Below are 19,466 nucleotides of genomic sequence, written 5' to 3'. Positions count from 1 at the left end.
TTATGCTCTTTTAAGCAAAGTCATGTTTGAGTCATCCTACTTGGTCGTCTACCACATTATTAGTTATTCAACAGAAAAGATGCTGCATGCCTCATTGGTGTGGGTAAAAAGTGAACAAGAATATACCTTACAAAGCAGCCAACCCTACAAGAATAAATAGGATGGAGGAGGTGACCAGATATTTACAGGAGATGAAGGAAAGGAAAACTCACCTGAAGCTAGATGGGTGCCAGAACTTGCTGGGGGTTTTGAGGAATGGTTTCTGTTTTAACTACTTGAGGACCGAGAAGCAAGAGGAACATTCTTTAGAATGAGCTGAGATTAATTTGATTTTCTTATAATCATAGTTAGTTGCTTCAATATTTTATTAAACTTCACAGAGAGTTGAATTGATAAACATTAAATTCTATTTTTATCCTATTTGTGGCCTTCTAGAACATGTTTTCTTTGTTTTTCACGGACAATAGAGAAATAGTACATGGGGAAAAATCTGTGACTGAGATATGGCTTTTTAAAAAAATGCTGTATTCAGGATTTCCTGTGGGGTAAAAAGATGTGAGGATGTCCAAAGCATGCGTCTTTAATGGTGATGATGTAGGTTGATACCCTATCAGGGAAGGAAAAGCCAAGCAGATAGAATCTTGGGATTTCCCACGCCCTACCATGGGGAACCCATGTTCATTTCTGGGTCCAAATCCTATGCTGACTTCTCCAGTCCATCTGTATTGAAGGCTTCTGGTCCTGACCTCAGATGTAGCATGAGTGCTCAGTTGTTGCAACTGATCCTGAGTCATGCACCAAAATAAACATGTAAATTAGGAGATCAGGCAGCATCTGGCCTCAAATCCCAATCTAACTCTCTAAGTACTATACCTCTAAATGTTAGGTATCTTTGCCAAATTTGACTTTATTTGAAAAGCAGGCTGCAATATCTGCTTTTCTCAGTTTTACGTAATAAAAAACAAGAGCCTGTAGACTAAGACATTTAGCACCCCTCTGAGAACTCAGAAAATGTCCTGGCTACTGTCGTTTTCCCAGGTTTGGGTTTGTTTGTGGGAATCTGCTCCTCTCACCCAACTCCCCAGTGTTCCCACACTGTCTTGCTACTCCTATCTGAAGTTCTAAGAAAATCATGAATTAAACAATGTTTCCCTCTGTGTTCCCACAGTCCGAGATTCATAATCACAAGCATGTGTGTCCTTGTGGCTTTATCTCTTCCTCTTGTCTGTGTAGTCTCACAGACTCTTTTGTTCAGGGTTAGCCACAGAATGGTGTACAACTACTTCTAAATAACAAAATGGTAACAACATGATTTTAGAAGCCACGATGAGGGAAAACATAGCATTAGTCCAACACAAATGCTCTGTGGAAGCTTGTTTATTCAATTTTCTTGAGGCTTGTTACCTGACTTATACTAAAGGTTCTGGACCATTTTTAATCCAGAAGCAAATGATAGATTGCTCTTGTGGTCACAATAATAAAACAGTCTAACAAAAACTTTAATATAATTTAGATATTAAGAATTTTAAATATTTCACTTTTAAGAAAAACTGTAACCACACTGTTTAAGACATATTTTCGCAAACATTGGTCACCTCTGCTTTACACGGAATGCAACAAGAAGATGAACAGTTTGGATTTTTGCCTTTCTCATTGTCTTTTTTGAGGAAACAAAATTTTACTTTTTTGAAGTAAAGGGATGAAATCATGAGATAAAAATTACATGCTTGTTTTCTGGGAAAATTCAAACAAGCTTCAAATTGTCTACCTGAATGTGCAACATATACAAAATCCTTATTCCTCCCTCATATTTTTAACCAGCTTTTCTATTCATTCTTTTGCCACATGTAACTTTAGAAATTTTCTTCTGGTATTACTCCACAAACCAAGACAAAAGTTAACTATGCGAGCAGAACTTTTCTACTAAACTGATTAGGGAACTCCAAAAAGATAAAATTTGTTATATAGAAAATGGAAATGTCTTAAATGAAAATAGTCACAAAGACTGTGCCACAGAGACTCAGCATGGTGGCACACACCACCCCACCCCTTGGGAAGCAAATCAGGAGGAGCACAAGTTTGAAGCCAGACTGAGCTATACAGGGACACAGGGTCAGAAATCAAGTAAAGGACAAAAAGGAAGGAAGACAGTAGCGTAAAGAGATTTGGGGAAGGCAAATTTCAGGTAGGGCTTCCCCAGGACATGACTGGTTCTTGTTTATTTCTATTCATCTAAGCTCAGGAATTAAATTTAGACTTATAAAATTGTTAATAAAATCAAAATCTTAGTAGAATGATTATCTTTTCTGTAACGCACAATTGAAATGCAGTATCCGCACAGAAATGGTCTCTACATTCGGTTGCAATAGGAATGTCCTATTAAAATTCAACATGTAGAATAGTACAAGGAACACAGGGAGTTAAAGAAGCAGAATATAATGGGAACCTCAAGATACCAGGTTAAAGATCTTTTCAGCAAAATGTGGTTGTGGTGTACATAATGAACTACACGTCATTGTAAAAGCTGGATTTAGAGATGTAAAGGAGAAACTATTGTTTAGAAATTAACTTTCAATCGAAAGAATCCAAAAACAGCAAGTAAAATAAAAATAAAATCAATGTCTTTTTGTAGATGAAGGAACTAGGTAAGGAAGAAACCAGAATGGCAGGATTCCAACTAAGGGCAGGAAGCTCACGGAGCTCAGGGCCAGTATCTTTTCTTCTGTGTCTACTGTGTAGAGTGAGCGACATGTGTAGGAGAAACAAGAAAGAGCACAGCACCCAAGAAGGCAAGGGGGGAGGAGTACCGAGATCCATTAACAACTAGCATACTGTGATAAGCGCACAGGGATGTAGAAAATGGCAGTCTGTTGGGAAATTTTTTGCAGGTATGTATGATACCATTTAGGGTATTCCAGGTGCCTTTTCATGTGCTTCTTTGGGAGACCAGGGAAAAAGAATCATTCCCATCTAGAGTTCTCAGAGAAGAGCTCAAAGAGAATCTGTGCTAAGAGATGAGCCCAAAGAAAGGAAGAACTGAGCTCTCTAAAAGTCACCAGCGGGATGAGAAGTCAATACTAGAGGTATTTCAGGATCTTTCTGATAAAATACAGAGCAGAAGTTCTGATGAAAATGAAAAGTAAACTCTTACCAGCCCACATGTGGAAGTCAGCTCCCACAGTTGCTGTGTCTACTCTCCTGTCCACGAGCATTTTCTGACTTGCCTCACATTTGCAGACTTGATGGCGGAGGCTTTTACACCTGAAGGTGCCAGATCTTGAACAACACCATTTCATGTTTCTTCTAAATAAAATTAAATGGTGGTGCAAATGTCCTATAAGTGGAAAGTATTAAATGAACCTATCTACACGGGAACAAACTAATCTTCTTCCTCTGTGATGTTTGATTTCAGGTTGGCAAATTAATCAAAGAAGCTGCAGGGAAAAGCAATCTGAAGAGGGTCACCCTAGAGCTTGGGGGAAAGAGCCCTTGCATTGTGTTTGCGGATGCTGACTGTGAGTATAAGTCCCCCGTTAGCATCTCATCTTCTTCCTCCTGATGCCTGATAATGTCACAGTCACCTGGAGTCTCAAAAGTGACTTTGTCTCAAGGTGTAAGGAATTAAGTAGAGTCTTTGGTGACTCTGGAAACCTTTCAAATTGTTCCATATATTAGACAAATTAAACAAAGATAAGATTTTATCCCGGGTTGGAATAGCTTGCTACTTCCCAGTGTCAATCTGAGGCAGTATAAATGGACTGTGTCTAGGGTCTGTGATGTGATTTTGATAATTCCATATCTTTGTATCTTTAATTGTCTTGAGGATATGAGATACTTGAGACATTTGGAGCCAAAAGAAGTATAGCTGTCAGAAATTTCATAATTACTTTTTGCCTTCACTCAGGACCATTTATAAGAAGAATAAATGATATTAAACCTGTTTAAATAATTTCTTTTTTTCCAGTTAATGTTAGTAAAATTGAAATATGTTATCATTAGGATGTGACTGTACCCATAAAATTGCAAACTACTCTGGTTTTACTAACAAATGAAATCCTCAGGTTACTTCTTATGTAGGAGTAATTTCACTGAAATTCATGGTCAAACATTCCTTTTCCTTTTTCTTCAATAGTTGCATAATTACAATGAGATTATTAACACAAATAGTGCATGAAATTTGCTATTGTCAATGTTGTGATCCTCACTGGAGATTTTAGAACTTACTTCCTGGTTGCTAGTCAACACACCACAAGGTCCCTAGTTTATCACTCTCTAAACTCTCCTTACTATAACTGAAGCAGTTACTATCGGCTCACAGATTGACACCCCATTTCTATAATATTGAATAGAATATTTTTCATTTAAAAAATTCACACACACACACACAAACACACTCACACCCTTTTTTTTTGTTAGAGCCAACAGTATTCTAGTAAAAACTCTAGGCAAACTGTATCACATAAACTAAACAGTGAATTTATAGGCATGTATGGACAGATTGCAAGTGTTTTGCTAGAGGAAAATCCATATGGTGAGTGATGGTTCTGAATGCTAATAGGCTTTTATTGTTATTTTCAGAAAGATAAATTTTCCCATTGACCAAAGTATATGAATGTCTTGAAATTATTTAAGGCAACAGGTAGTTCAGTTTTCATTTTTTTGTATCTAGTAAGAATCTAAATCTGAAAGTAATCAGAAATAGCTCAATCCTTAGAAAGAGTTATAAAATTATTTGCATTGCTGTTTGTTCTTGAAATAGAATCTATAGTCTTAGTAAGGTCTATGTTTGCGCTGTACTAAAATCTCTTTCCATGTTCTTTTTGTTATTATTTCATTGTAAATAAAAAGATCACTAAGATTATTTTGTCACCTGGCTTCTAAGAGGTAGAATACGTTGAATCTGTGTCTATCTGGTGATTCTTCTTTTTTACCATAGCACCATTTTTCATCTGAGAAAAATATAGATTTTAAAATTTTATTTTGATTTAGATGTTGTATCATGGGGGGGGGCATGTACAGATGAGTGTGAGTGCCTCCCAAGGCCAGAAGAAGGCTTCAGAGGTCCTGAGGAAATAGCTACAGGAGACTGAGACCCATCCCTCATGGACACTGGGAACTCAACTCCAGTACATTAGAAGAGTTCCAAGTGCTTATTACCATTCAGCCATCTCTTTAGTGTGTGTGTGTGTGTGTCTGTGTGTGTGTGTGTGTGTGTGTGTGCACATGTGTATGCATTAGAAAATATTTTTTCTCTAATGTGAATGTTTCCTTTGCAGTGGACATTGCTGTTGAGTTTGCACACAATGGAGTGTTCTACCATCAAGGCCAATGTTGTGTAGCAGCATCCAGGATTTTTGTTGAGGAGTCAGTTTATGATGAGTTTGTGAAGAGAAGTGTTGAGCGAGCTAAGAAATATGTTCTTGGAAATCCTCTGAACTCAGGAATAAATCAAGGCCCTCAGGCAAGTATAAATCCTAAAAATAGACAAGCATTTCCAATATAAGAATAAAGAACCACTTAGATAAATAATTTTGATAGAGTTAACTTTACCTTTTAGCTATGCACTTTCCTAGTGGATATTATTAGTCTGATCTCAAATAAAAAGAGGCTAATTCCCAATAGTAAGGAAATTATTCTAATTTTGTGTTGGTAAAATTTTTTATATGTCTAGAAACAATTTCTAATTTCTCCTTCAAAACCAGTCTTTTACTTCAGCAACCATTCCACAAGTATAAGCAGTCAAGCACTCCTGAACCCTCTGCAGGGGCCTCAGTTTCTCTAATGTAATGATATCATAAGTGTTCATGAAGATCTTGGCTTCTGGGCTTCTGGCATGCTTCTCCCTGTAGTTATCAAAACCCAGGCATTCCGTGAACACAGATTAAGTTGTCACAACAAGGTGAAGAGGCTCTTGTAGCTGAAGTTTTCCTGTGTCTCACCTGGCCCATGGTCAGGACAAATCTCTTTCACTTGCCAGTCCTGCAGCTATTTGGACCCAAGTAAACACACAGAGGCTTATATTAAAATTGCTCGGCCATTAGCTCAGGCCTACCACTGACTAGCTCTTACATTTAAACTAACCCATAATTCTTATTTATGTTTAGCCACATGGCTTAGTACCTTTTCGAAGTTCTGCCTTCACCTCTTGCTGTGTCTGGCTGGCAACTCCTGGCTTAGCATTCCTGTTCTCAGAATTCTCCTCTCTGCTTATCCTGCCTATGCTATACTTCCTGACTGGCCAATCAGCATTTTATTTATCAACCAAATCAGAACAACACACATTCACAGCATACAGAAAGACATCCCCAGCATAATCTATTGACACTTGGTGAACAGAGGAAGGGACTCTGCTGAACATCCAACAGTGCATAGGAAAAACTTTACAACAATGAGCTTCCTGTCCCCAAGAGCCAGTAGAGCTGTTCCTGAGAGCTGTGCTCTAAGGACTAGACATTGACCTTGGAGCTGTTATTCTTTCACATTAACTATGTTACACTGTTTCTCACTATTGAGTTGGAACAAAACCTTGTTCTTGAGTTATTTAATAGCTATGAACCAAATTTAATTAGGAGAAAACTTAGGGGACATTGCTACTAGCTATCCGTTGAGAGAAGACCTTGAAAAAGCCATAAATCCCAAAGAGGACATGGTCAGTGGTGTCTTACAATTTATCATATAGATAACTTGGAAGAAGCTCTTAGCATTTCTTCTTAGTCAAAGTACCCATGTAGGAAATACATGGGACAAAAGCAATGCCCTGAGATAACTGGTAAGTGAAGTAATTATCTGCATCGTCTTGGGCTCATTATATAATTTTTATCATTGATTTCAATAAGTATATAAAGGTAATTGGTGATTTTTATGATTGCTAATTCTCAAATCCCTATTTGAGTTGATCTGATAGTTAAAAAAAAGATGTAATTCTTAGCATTTTTGTTGTGATAACTTTTCTTTCTAAATATATAGGTATGAATATATGGTTTCCAGAGATGAACTTGTATCTTTTTGGTTTATATGATTTTCCAACTCATAAAACTTAAGGAATCAGAAAATTCTCACAGTCAAACTATCAATGCATATATTTTACCAGCATTATAACATCATCATGACATTTACCAATTCGTAGACTGTTCTGATAACTGAGTACTATTATTAGTCCCATGATCTAGTATGGTATACCTCAGCATTTCCTCTTTCTGAAGCAAATATTCAAGGACCAGATTCCCTAGGAGTATTCTTTGGTCAAAGACAGAGAAGCGCTGTGAGTTGGGAAATATATCTTCAAAAAAAAAAAAGAACTGAAAATAGTGATTTTTCAGGACATACACTGATAAAATTCTGAGACTAGAACAGAGATTTTCATGGAATTAAAGAATCCCTGACTGTACTCCGACTCCAGAATATCTCAGTTAGACATATCTACATAACAACTTAGCCTGGCTATAATTATCCAGTATGTAGTAATGTCAGTGTCTTGACTTTTAAACCAACCCCTGGGATTCCACAGTAGACTACAAATTAAGATTATCTTTGAGGGATGTTCTTTTGAGTATTGAATACTAAAGATTTTGGAGCAACAAGTTGACAAATACTATGTCAACTTTTCTCAATTAGTGACTGATAGTAGCTAGCATTTACTACTTTTGAGTATTGCATACTAAAGGTTTTGGAGCAACAAGTTGACAAATACTATGTCAACTTTTCTCAATTAGTAACTGATAGTAGCTAGCATCTACTCTAACTAACTGTAGAGGCTGAGTTAAGTGCAGTTGGAAAGCACATCATACAAGCTTTTCTGATCCTTTGAATACTGAGAAGATTGGCAAAGTCCAACAATGTAAAGACTGTCAGTTGTCAATTCAAGACAGAAAATAAACCAGTCCCAAACCTGACCCCCTCTTTTTAGTCCCTTGATCACTAATTGTTCCATTGAAGTGAACCCAGTCATACCTCAGGCAGGCTATTTGCACCAATGATGGTGAATATAAGATTTACTCAATAATTCAACTCCCCCTACTGTGAAAACTAGAGTAATAGGAAACCGATACGTCTCAGCAAGTGGGTTGAGTGTTCAGAGCTTCTGATATTGCCAACCAGAAATTTGATCTCTTTTTAATTCTTTCTTATGCAAAATATTATTTAAAACATGATACTTCAGTGATAACTATCATGATACTTAGACATGGTCCATTTAATGGAGCAGGAAGTTGGTAACCATTTCTTGTTAGAAACTGGGATGCAACTTACTGCATTGAATGGAGCAAGACCCCAACCTGTGATAATACATGATATAAAAGGGCAGCCAGACCAGTAGAATAACCCAAGAACAGGCAGATTCCATCTCTGGAGAATAAAGGTCTCCTACAGGCAAAAGTATCTGCTTCTCAACCAGCATAGCCACTGGACCTGAGTCAAAGCCCTCCGTTTCCTATCTTTATCTCAGTAAGCACCAAGTTTCCAGGCATATGTGCTAAATCATTAACAAACTTCTTCCAAGGTGAATAATGACAGCTATGTAAAAGCTTCATATTTCTACTTTGCCAGTTGCTGTGCTTAGTAAATGTACTAAGTTTACAAACCCTTAAGCTGTCCATCCTAAGAAATTCAGAGGAAAGACACACCCAAGGATGAGGAGAATGAGCTGAACCTCTGCCAAACTGACAGACTTAAGAGAGTATCCTGGATGTTGGTATCATTTAATGCGGCAATTTGCAACCTGTGGGTTGTGACCATTGGAAAACGCATATTTCTGATGATCTGAGGAACTGAGACACTGCTTAGCAGTAAAAGTGCAGTTATGAAGTAGCAATCAAAATAAATTTGTAGCTAGCGTTTCCTAAGACCATCAGAAATATGTGTTGTATGATGATTGTGACCCACAGGTTGAGAAACACTGATTTAATTTATTTTCCTTCTCCTTGTGATTTCTTTTGATTAGATTGACAAGGAACAACATGATAAAATACTTGAGCTCATTGAGAGTGGGAAGAAAGAAGGAGCCAAACTGGAGTGTGGTGGTGGACGCTGGGGGAACAAAGGCTTCTTTGTCCAGCCCACAGTCTTCTCCAATGTTACTGATGAGATGCGCATTGCCAAAGAGGAGGTAATGCTCACATGTGGTTCAGTTTCTGGGCTTGCCATGTTCTTTTGTGTTTAACCTTTGTGTCCTCCTAAAGCTCTCAGCTACTTGAATAGCATTCCCCTGAAACAGTTGATGATAAAACTCAAGTAATTTTTGATCATGACTAATTAATCAGTGAGGAATCCAATGGGCCTACGAATAGTTTGTATCAAACACAGAACAAAATCCATAGTGGCTTTAATAGGTGTGCCATTCACAGCCTTAAAGGAAAGGGAAAGGACCCTGTCATTTGTAAAAATATGAGTAAATGTGCACATGTTGTGTTACATATGCCGGGCACTGAACAACATACATTGAATGATCTCACTTATAAAAAGAACATTAAAAATATGAACCTCGCATAGTGGACTGGCTTTGTAAGAGAAGTGGAGCTGAGTTCTGGGGAGCACAGCCTACATAGGTCCAATAAATATGGTAACCAGATAAGCCACATATAACTAAAAGGAACTAGTGTGCAACTGAAGTAGTAATATACATCTTGATTATGAAGGCTTTTACTATATGCAGAGATATGAGCATTTGCTTTAAACAATGAAAGTGTTATGTGCTACACTACAATAAGAAGATATAGTGATTCAACTATACAGAATCACAATTTCCCTATGCAATGAATTTATAATCATGTCCCTGAGAAGACAGAAGACTGAGAGGTTATTTTCTTTACCTCTCCAATGTCAGCAAATAAGAAGAGGAAATAAGTATAAACAACAGAAATAAAACACGTGTGTGTGGATCATCCAACACACTTAGATAGTTTGTGTCAATTCACTCCTCAATTGCTTTTGAATTTATGCACTTATTGGCCAATTCTTCTTTGGTTACAGCTGTTGTTCTTGTAGACCTTGATTAACATGGATACAAGAACAATAAAGCAGAAAATCATATTTATTCATGGAAGCATTTATTATGTCCCTATAATGTGTGCACTAGAACAGCTCATTTGCTGCTTCAAAATAGGAGCCCAGAGCCTATACTGTGTCAGTTAAGTTGCTACATCTCCTAGCAAACTCACTTGTTTCCTGGGTACAGTATTCACACTGTTTTGCTTCACAGTTACAGGGTCATAAAAGAATTTAGAACCCCAGCATCTGCCCCAGCCTTCAGGAAGTTGCCATTAACTGTCCCATATCACTCAAATAGACTCAGAACCAGAAAACCACTTGACATCTCTGAGTTTTTGCCAACCATGCTCATATTTCCCAGGAAAGTATACTAACATTCCAAGAAACCTCTCTTTCATTTAATTTTGATTACTATCCTTTCAAATACAGGAGTTTATATCTATGAGAAAACCCAGTTGTTTCTTCTTACCTGTGGGGTGAGATACAGACTGAGTTGTGTGGAAGCTTTATTGACTAGATTCCAGCAGAAATGAAAGACTGGCTCATACGGGAGTAATCAAGTGTGATGATAGTCAGTGCCAGGGACCTTAGGCTTTACTTAGTGCAGAGTGATTCCGGAGTTAGGCTTCAGGTAATGAGTCATTTTGTTTGGTAATGGTGTATAGTATTGAGTGACACATGAATAAAAAAAATCTGTGCTATATTACACAATATTTATAAATACAAAATGATGCAAATGGAGTAGAATGGCAGATGCTTAAATCAAAGAACACTGGTGTTTAAAGCATAAACATTGTTCTCAATCATTGTCTATTTGTTACTCTTAGAGCAAAGGACTCTTGATCTTTCTGTCTTGTGCAGTAACTTGAACAATGAAGAAAACTAGACTTAGGGTTTAAGTTTGAAAAGGAAATCATGCACTTAGTGACTTGATGTTTGGTCCTTATATTCTGGGCAGTTCTATCACAGCATGTAGGAATAAATGCTGCCATGATGATTGGTGTCTGCTACACAGAGAATGTTACACATGATCACAATATGTTTCCATGTTCACTGGTCATGGTCATCTGTTTTGATCCTTACCTGTAGGTCTGACATGAGAAACAATATCTTAGCCAATGCACAATGGCTTCTAGGGAAATATATGCAGTCTACTTAAAATATACTGTTAACCTATTTTTGTGCCATTCTTGTGTAGATATTTGGACCAGTGCAACAAATCATGAAGTTTAAATCTATAGATGATGTGATCAAGAGAGCAAACAATACTACCTATGGCCTAGCAGCAGGAGTCTTCACGAAAGACCTGGATAAGGCCATAACTATGTCTTCTGCTCTGCAGGCTGGGGTAGTGTGGTAAGTGCATCTGAAGTAAGGGGGGCCCTTCCTATATCAGCCACATGGGCAGGCTGAGTTGACCTCCTCTAGACTTGAATTTTTATTTGAAATTATCTGACTGACTAGAAAAGTAATTGTCTTATTTTTTAGGGCAAATTAACTTTATCCAACTTTTCCAAGTTACCTGTCTTAGACATTTTATGGATGTTACTTTGTACATTGTAAGAATTATTAGATAATTCCAAGGCATATGGCACTATTTTGAACAATGGAGATAAAAGAAAAAATTGTTTTCAAGTTTAATTATGTTAGACAATGTTTTGGTGTCTTATGTATGCCAAAAGTTAATATTGTTGTTGCTGTTGTCATTATTATTTTCCACAATGAATTCTGGACCTTGTGCTTTGCACAGTCAAGGCAAGTATTCAAACCCTCAGCCCCGTCTCCAGCTTTATTATATATACAAAATGTTAGACTTGAACTTATTGAGTTGGTGACTCTGTTTTTGAACTCACTCTTTGATCCAGATTAGCCTTGAACTTGTCATCTTCCTGTTTCAGGCTCAAACTGGGATTATGAGTCTGCATCCCAGGCAAAGTGGTATTCAACTTATATAGTAGACTCTTACTCTGGGATTTTTTTTTTAGATATGTCATTTTTTAGAAGAACATAATAAATTTTGTGAAGCTATTTTCTCTCACTTTTGACCTAGTCTGTTCTTTGATTTTTTGTAGTTTAACTTAGATAATTCCCAGGCTGTGCCTCTCAAACTACTGCTTTGCCCAGCCAACTCTATCTCCTGGACTGTCTCCTCAGCAACCTTTTCCTCATCAATCCTCCCTTCCCTCAGTCCTGGCCATAGCACAAGCTTATTTCCACTCTCTCATCTAGTCCAGTTAAGGAAAATCAGACACTGAAAAGCATCCTAAAAACACAACCAAGCAATTCTTTACCCTCTTGATGGCTTGAAAAATCTTTCTTTCTATCAAAGGGAGTCACTAATTAGTGACTATTAACTCAAAGTTGCAATATGTTTCTTCTATTCATCATTTAAGCTTACCTGAAAACTACTATTTATTAACTATATCTGTGGTTAAAAAACAGGAATTTGCTGAGGTTAAGGAATTCATCAAGACCATGCAATTACCAGCAGAGTGATAGCCAGGACGTCACACCCTCTAATAAGTCCTCTTACAATCAGACACACAAACATACCCATAATAAATACATACATACATACATACATACATACATATATACATACATACATAAATTTGCAAAAACAGGGGAATGGAGCTGGAGAGTTGACTCATCAGTTAAGAAAACTTCCTGCTCTTGCAGAGGACCCAAGCTCAGCTCCCAGGACTTGATTGGGCAACTCACAACCACCTGGAACTGATTTTCTACTGATACATTTTTTTGGCCTCTGCAGCTGCCTGTACACATATGGCATATGTACATACACCCGGGAACACTCACATGCCCATAAAAATAATAGGAATATTCAACTAATAAAATCTGTGTGAACATTCCATAATTTGCAGAACTTCAAAGCTAAAGTACTTGTGGACTCTGGAACTTCAGATAAGGATGCTCAACCTGTGTCCGCTGAGAGCTTACATACACGTAACCTGGGTCTGGGGCAAGGGCTCAGGTAGGGAGTGCTTCATGAACCAACATAAAATCCTGCATTCAGATTCCCTGCAGCCATGTAAAAACCTGGAAGCTTTGGTGCATTGCTGTAACCCCATTACTGGGCACACAGAGGCAGGAGTTTTCCCAAGAGTTTGCTGGCCAGCCAATCCAGCTGAATTGGTGAACTCCAGTCTCAGTGTGACTGTGTTGCAGAAAATAAGATTGAGGGAAAATAGGTGTTCTCCAGGGCAGAGCCCCCCAATAGGTTATTCAAATGCAAACAGGTACTCATACACATAGGACAACACCAAACAAACTAGATAAGATAGATTTACTTGAAGGAAGGTTGGAAATGATGTGAACACAGTTCTCAAAAAAATTATAAAATTATCAAAAAATTAATTTAAAAAGAATAATTTGAAAAACAAATCATGAATTTTATGTTACCCTTGACTATGATATAAATGAAATAAAAAAGTTAATTAATAAAAAATTAAGACTGCAATTGTGGAAGATATCCAATGTTTCCCTCTGGCCTTCAAGTACACCCACATGCATAGAAAAATATATACGTGCATCCACTACACAAATACATAAATGAATGAGTTAATAAGTAAATAAATACATGTAACATGATTTTGACCATAGAGGATATTAGTCAAACATCTCAATATATCTTGGGATTGACTCTGGGTATAATTCTTTTAAAGAGTACTTTTTAAACTTCCATGTAATTATACTATTATTTTAGAATATATAATTGTTATAGAATTAGCATTAAGCACCATTTCAAAGTCTATTGCTTCTTGTTTTGATTATGATGCTTTCTGATACTTAATGAAAACAATCAAATTCTTTTATCATATGGCAAATATGACTATTGATTAATATATATTTTTACTATAATAAGCACACTAGTAAATTCAGAGTTACTATATCACATATGTTCATCACTTATACTTACTGAAGGCTTATTATGTATCATGTACTTCAAATAGCATATTTTCTGCGTCATCTGACAGAGTTCAACAGCCCCATAAAACACCGCTTTCTCTAATATAATTTCTATAAAGTAATTGTTTACAGCCTGCAAATGGCACTGTCACCACCCCTCCCCTATTACCTTGATCTTCCGTTGAGCCGCTCTTTAATTCTAGTCATGCTTTTGTAACACATTTCTCCATAAAAACACTTGATTTTTTTTTTTACAAAATCTTATTAAAATGATAATTCGGTCCAATTTCTGCCAACACTTTTGAGTAATCAATATATCGACCAATTAATGAAACCGACTGTGTATTAGGACACTCATTGCAACTGCTAAAGATGGTTGATTTTAGCCTGGTTAAGTCCATAAGCATTATAAAGCTGCCTACTGAAAGGACAGACAAATCCCAGCCTCCAGCAAAACAGATAACTTATTTTCAGTGCATGTTAGCTCTTCCCTATGTTGTGATTCAGACAAATCTTGCTTTATAACTTTTCACACTTACAGTAGTACTATTTATTTGTTTCTAGGTAATACACACATTTGCTTTCTGCATTCTAAATTACAGCACTGCTTTTTTTTCTTTTATTCCAATGAGTATACTACAGTGCGAATTCTAATTGGTCTTAATAATAAAAACCTGGAGTCAGATATAGGGGTAAATGCCGAAAGATCAGAGAGACAAAGGAGCAAGGCATAGCCACTTATCGGGCCAAATTCTCATCCTGAAAGGGGGCAGGCTCCTGTCTCTACCCACCTTATATTCCCCTCTCTGTCCAGCCATATCACTTCCTGTCTCCACCTCCCTATTTGCTGAGATTAAAGGCATTTGCCTCCCAAGTACTGGGATCAAAAGCATGAGATCCCATGTGCTGGGATTAAAGGCATGAGCCTCCACTGCCTGGCTCTGTTTCTCTTTTAAACAGGATCAATCTCATGTAATCCAGGGTAGCCTTGAACTCCTGATCTTCCTGCTTCTTTCTCTCAAGTGCTGGATTAAAGGTGTATGCCATTACTACCTAACCTTTATGAATGACTAGTGGCTAGCTCTGCCCTCTGATCTTCAGGCAAGCTTTATTTGTTAGAGCACAAACAAAATATCACCATAGTATATTATACTGAATAATAGAGTTTTATAAAGACCTTTAATTCTTTTCATTTCTAACTTTGTAATTATGGGGTAAGATAAGTATTATCTATAATGTCCTTCTCTTCTTTGCTTAAGGGTGAATTGCTATATGGTCTTGTCAGCCCAGTGCCCCTTTGGTGGATTCAAGATGTCTGGAAACGGACGTGAACTGTGAGTAAAAATTTGTATTATAAACATATTTTTGTGAAAAGGATTATCACTCCAAGGAGATTAGTTCATTTTCACCACCTTAAGTAAACTATGCCTGCATTCTTCCTTAGAGTTTCTTACGACTGAATAACATTTAAAATTTTGGAAGTACTCCCAAAGTGCAGAAAAACAATAACAGAAGGAATATACTTTATTAAGCTCTAAGTGTCCATAAAGGACCTTGCTAAGTACCCCACCTTGGTAGCTGACTTGTTGCCTGCTCTTAGGATTGCCTATGATATAAGTGACTATAAGCCATTTGGGAAACTTTTCAGAAAGTAAAAAGATAAACTGGTAGTCTAGAGATGCTTTTGAATAAATGTGAAAACATTCTAGGTATTTAAGTATAGCCCTTAAATGAATTAAAGTTGCCTTATCCCAAACTAACATGCTTCTAGTGAAGTCTACCAAAATACTAGTGCCTGTGTTAAACAAGGAATTTGCTGCATCATGTCTCCAAGAATTACTGAAGTGTTAAACAAGGAATTTGCTGCATCATGTCTCCAAGAATTACTGAAGTGACTATCTCTAATGACCCCGAGAATTAGATTGTGGATTATTCTTTAATCTTAGTATTTGGGAGACAGAGACAGGCAGATCTTTGTGATTTCAAAGCTAGCATGGTCCACATAATGAGTTCAGGTCATTCAGGATTATATAGTGAGTCCCAGGCTCTCTAGGATTTCACAGTGAAATCCTGTTTCAAAAAGGTAAAAAAAAAAAAAAAAAAAGGAGGGGGCAGAAAAATAGAATTAAATCAGATGGAAACAGGGGCGCCAAAGAGCCAAAATTAGGGATATGCAGTTCCCAATGTGTTCAGTGGTAATTCGGGGAGCCCAAGCCTTGATTTCTGAATCTGTGGTCAGTCTGGCACTGGAACAGGTTAAGTGGCAAAAATCTAGCACTTTGTAATCCTACTCACTTCACATTTGTTTACTTAATTCACTTGGGAATGTTCCAAATTTAATCTCTCTCTGTACTTCACAGGGTATTGCTTTCTTCAGTCAATTAATAAAAATGGGAACATATTGGTGAAATTATTAAGGCCACTCCAAGTAGTTAAAAGGAAGATTTATTTAGTGGGTAACTTACAAATGAAGGGATAGGTAGGTCACGGGGTCTGAGGAAGGTGTATCACAGTCCAGCGGTGTTCTCTGGAGCTCTGCTCGGTCAACCTCCACCGTCCAGGGTCCCGGAACAGAGAGAGCACTGGCCCATCCAGATCTCGGGTCTCCAGGCGCCTCCCTTGGCCCCGCCTTGTAGGCCTGACAGTTGCCGAAGCCTCAATAGGGGATGGAACTTCCAGATCAAAGCTGGAATGGCTACCCACTACAGGAACAAGGAGATATTCATAAATATTGTGTTTAAAACAAGAACTAGAATGATTTTTTATTTTACTTGATTATATTTGTCAACTCTAGCAGTTTCCCTGAGACTTTATTAATTTCTCAGCACAGAAGGGAAAGCAGACATGGCCTAATACTAACACTTTTTCACATATTTCGTGTTCTGTGACAACAAGCTTGAGACCATGCAGAAGTTTAGTGGAAATGCAGTCCCAGACCTCATCCAAAGCTGGGCATGAGAATCAGCAGCATGTGAAAAAGGCCCAGTTGATGTGTGCAGTGAGGACTTAGAAGCACAGAACCAGTAAGGCATGGGAAGTAAAGAACTAGTAAGCATTGAGGCATAAACTTTCTGAGCTAAAAAAAAAAAAAAAAAAGAACTGTAAGTAGACAATCCTGAGTTCTGTCTTAGAAACTGTACATGTACAAGAACCTAAGAATGTCAACTTCAATGTGACCACAATTTACACATATGATTCTGCATTGAATGCTGAGTGAAATTGCAGCTCTAAATATAATGGAAAACTTATCAAAATCATGAGTTACATTATCTACCTCTTTGAGACAAAACACTTATTAAAATACTATCTTTTAATAGAATTTAGAGAGCTGAGTTGAAACACTTTAGTTACTATGAAAAAACATTCTCATTGAAACCTTTAAGAGGCATTTTCAAAACTTTAATTACCCACAGAATAATCAATGTAAGGAGATCATGTTTCTAGGGAGGATAAGACATCCTCTACACATAGAGGAGAAGGGTTTCAGGAGCAGTGCTGGTAAAGAAGGACCAAGATCCTGCTCTTCTGCAAACCTGTGTGTGCGTAGGTATTATAATGTTGAGAATGGTCCTATGAGTGTGTAATTTTATCTTCTCGCCAAAACAATGCAGAGAATAACTGCATGCAATCTGCCTAGACAAATCATCTACCAGGTGGAAAGAAACCAGAATTTCCAAAATTGGTCCGGGGCAAAACCCTGATGAAAAGTAACTGTGGTACCTACAGATAGATTCCTCTCAGATACTGTTCACCTGGGGTTGACGTTAAAGTTTCCTGAATGTATTATATGAAATTGATTAATAGAGAAAGCCCACCTCTGCTAAAACCCCAAAAGTCTGAATCAGTACAATCTTTAGTTTCTTTTCTCCCTAAAATGATACACAATCAATCCAAAAGATAGAAAACTCCACCAAGAAAGATTAGGAGTTTGATTTGTCCAGAGTCAAAAGACCTTGTTAAAACTCCAGCTTCAGAGAACAGAGCACCCTGAATGAAAGTGGACCTTGGTCATTCTCTAGCTGCTCACCACTTCTGAGAAAACGCAGATGATGAATTCAGGCTCTAGTGCAGATGGTGGATGGTCTGCTGATCTTCAGTGACCATGCAGTACAACGTGAACTATACCTCTCTTACTTATTGATCTGATAAAAATCTGACCAGGTTGAATTATAATTTAGGTCATATGGTCAACTAGATTAACGTAAACAAAGAATATTGTCTGTGAAATTAAACAGTGCAGAATTATTTAAAATAAAAGACTTATTAGAATATCACTCTCCATTGGGGAATTTATATTTGGTCATGAAGCCTACGGTCAACTAGCAACTATATGAACTATTATGTATTCAGTGAATATTTTACATTGTCTCTACTCAGATAAGCAAGAAAAAATTTTCACCAAATTACCAGGGATTATGTTTGGTTTACACTGCAATACTCAATCTTGTTTATATACAATTTTTCTTCTTTCTCTAGGGGTGAGCATGGTATTTATGAATACACTGAGCTCAAGACAGTTGCAATGAAAATCTCTCAGAAGAACTCATAAAGAAAACAGCAGAGTGAAGCGAACTCCTTCAGTAATGGCTACACATCTCCTATAGTCACCAGTATCGGGGTGTTTTCCTGTAACTCTTTCTTCTATTGATTTCTTAAACATAAGTGATTCATCAGTATTAATGTCACGCATAGAAAACCTGTAGCTTAATCTGAAAGAATCATTAACCTTCTAATATGTGACCCCAATTCATATCCTAGATTGAAAGGTAGATTTAGGTGCAAGCTCTCTGTGACTGTCTTGATCATGTGCTTTCCACTGTAGCTACTTGCTTAGAATATTTACTTGGTAAAGAGGACCAGTCATGATTTAATCTCTGTCCCTCAGTGACTCCTAGAATTACTCAACGCGCATAATGACTGCAGAGTAAGTTGCTCTGTTCCCTGTGGTTATCCCCTATGAGTGTTGTGAAATGTTTTCTAGAATGCCATGCCTACTTGTCAAATGAAATGCCTCGCTGGAATTAGAATATAAAGCTTAATAAAGGCACTCTTGCATGATTTTGTTTCTCTGGGATTATTTTGGTAATTGGGTTATGATGATAAACTCTACTGGTCAGTCAAAAGCATTAAATTGAGTGAATACATGCAATGCAAAAACAACAACAAGAAGTTCAATCTACCCCTCCTCAAAGGGGTAGTAAAAATTTTACTTTTCAGAATAATCCTTGAAATAAGGATGATAAAGAGTTGAGACAGACATGATTAGTAACTGATACTGAATGCCTTCAAAGTTCTGAGCAGATGTGCTGTGCCACTATAACACTTAATAATTGTTACCTCAAGGTAGTTTACTTCTGGAGAACAAACACGTATTCCCTGGCATAGCAAAAGAAGGGAGTATGTAATGGAAATGAGGCTTTTTGAAACCCAGAGTTCAGTAATGTGCAAAACAGTAGAGATGAATTCTGAGGAAACTGGGAATGATTTCATGAAGGAATTCAACTAGATATGACTCTTAATGATAAGCTAATTTTTAGTGAATAAAGGGAAAGAAA

General features: G+C 37.2%; 1 protein-coding gene across 1 annotated transcript in view; it reads left to right on the top strand.

The window, feature by feature from the left end:
• Window positions 1–18,969, top strand: part of LOC131908803 (aldehyde dehydrogenase 1A1) — a 46,738-nt gene extending 27,769 nt beyond the window's left edge. Inside the window, exons 8-13 of the mRNA XM_059259829.1 lie at window positions 3,413–3,515; window positions 5,277–5,461; window positions 8,939–9,103; window positions 11,183–11,340; window positions 15,171–15,245; window positions 18,388–18,969. Coding sequence (XP_059115812.1) covers window positions 3,413–3,515; window positions 5,277–5,461; window positions 8,939–9,103; window positions 11,183–11,340; window positions 15,171–15,245; window positions 18,388–18,460 — 759 coding nt within the window. The 3' untranslated portion in view covers window positions 18,461–18,969. The remainder of the gene's footprint in view (window positions 1–3,412; window positions 3,516–5,276; window positions 5,462–8,938; window positions 9,104–11,182; window positions 11,341–15,170; window positions 15,246–18,387) is intronic.
• The last annotated feature ends 497 nt before the right edge of the window (window positions 18,970–19,466 follow it).

Source organism: Peromyscus eremicus, chromosome 1 (assembly GCF_949786415.1).
Source record: "Peromyscus eremicus chromosome 1, PerEre_H2_v1, whole genome shotgun sequence".
Taxonomy (NCBI): domain Eukaryota; kingdom Metazoa; phylum Chordata; class Mammalia; order Rodentia; family Cricetidae; genus Peromyscus; species Peromyscus eremicus.
The sequence above is the reverse complement of the archived record's forward strand: the minus strand, read 5'-3'. Positions and strand labels throughout refer to the sequence as shown.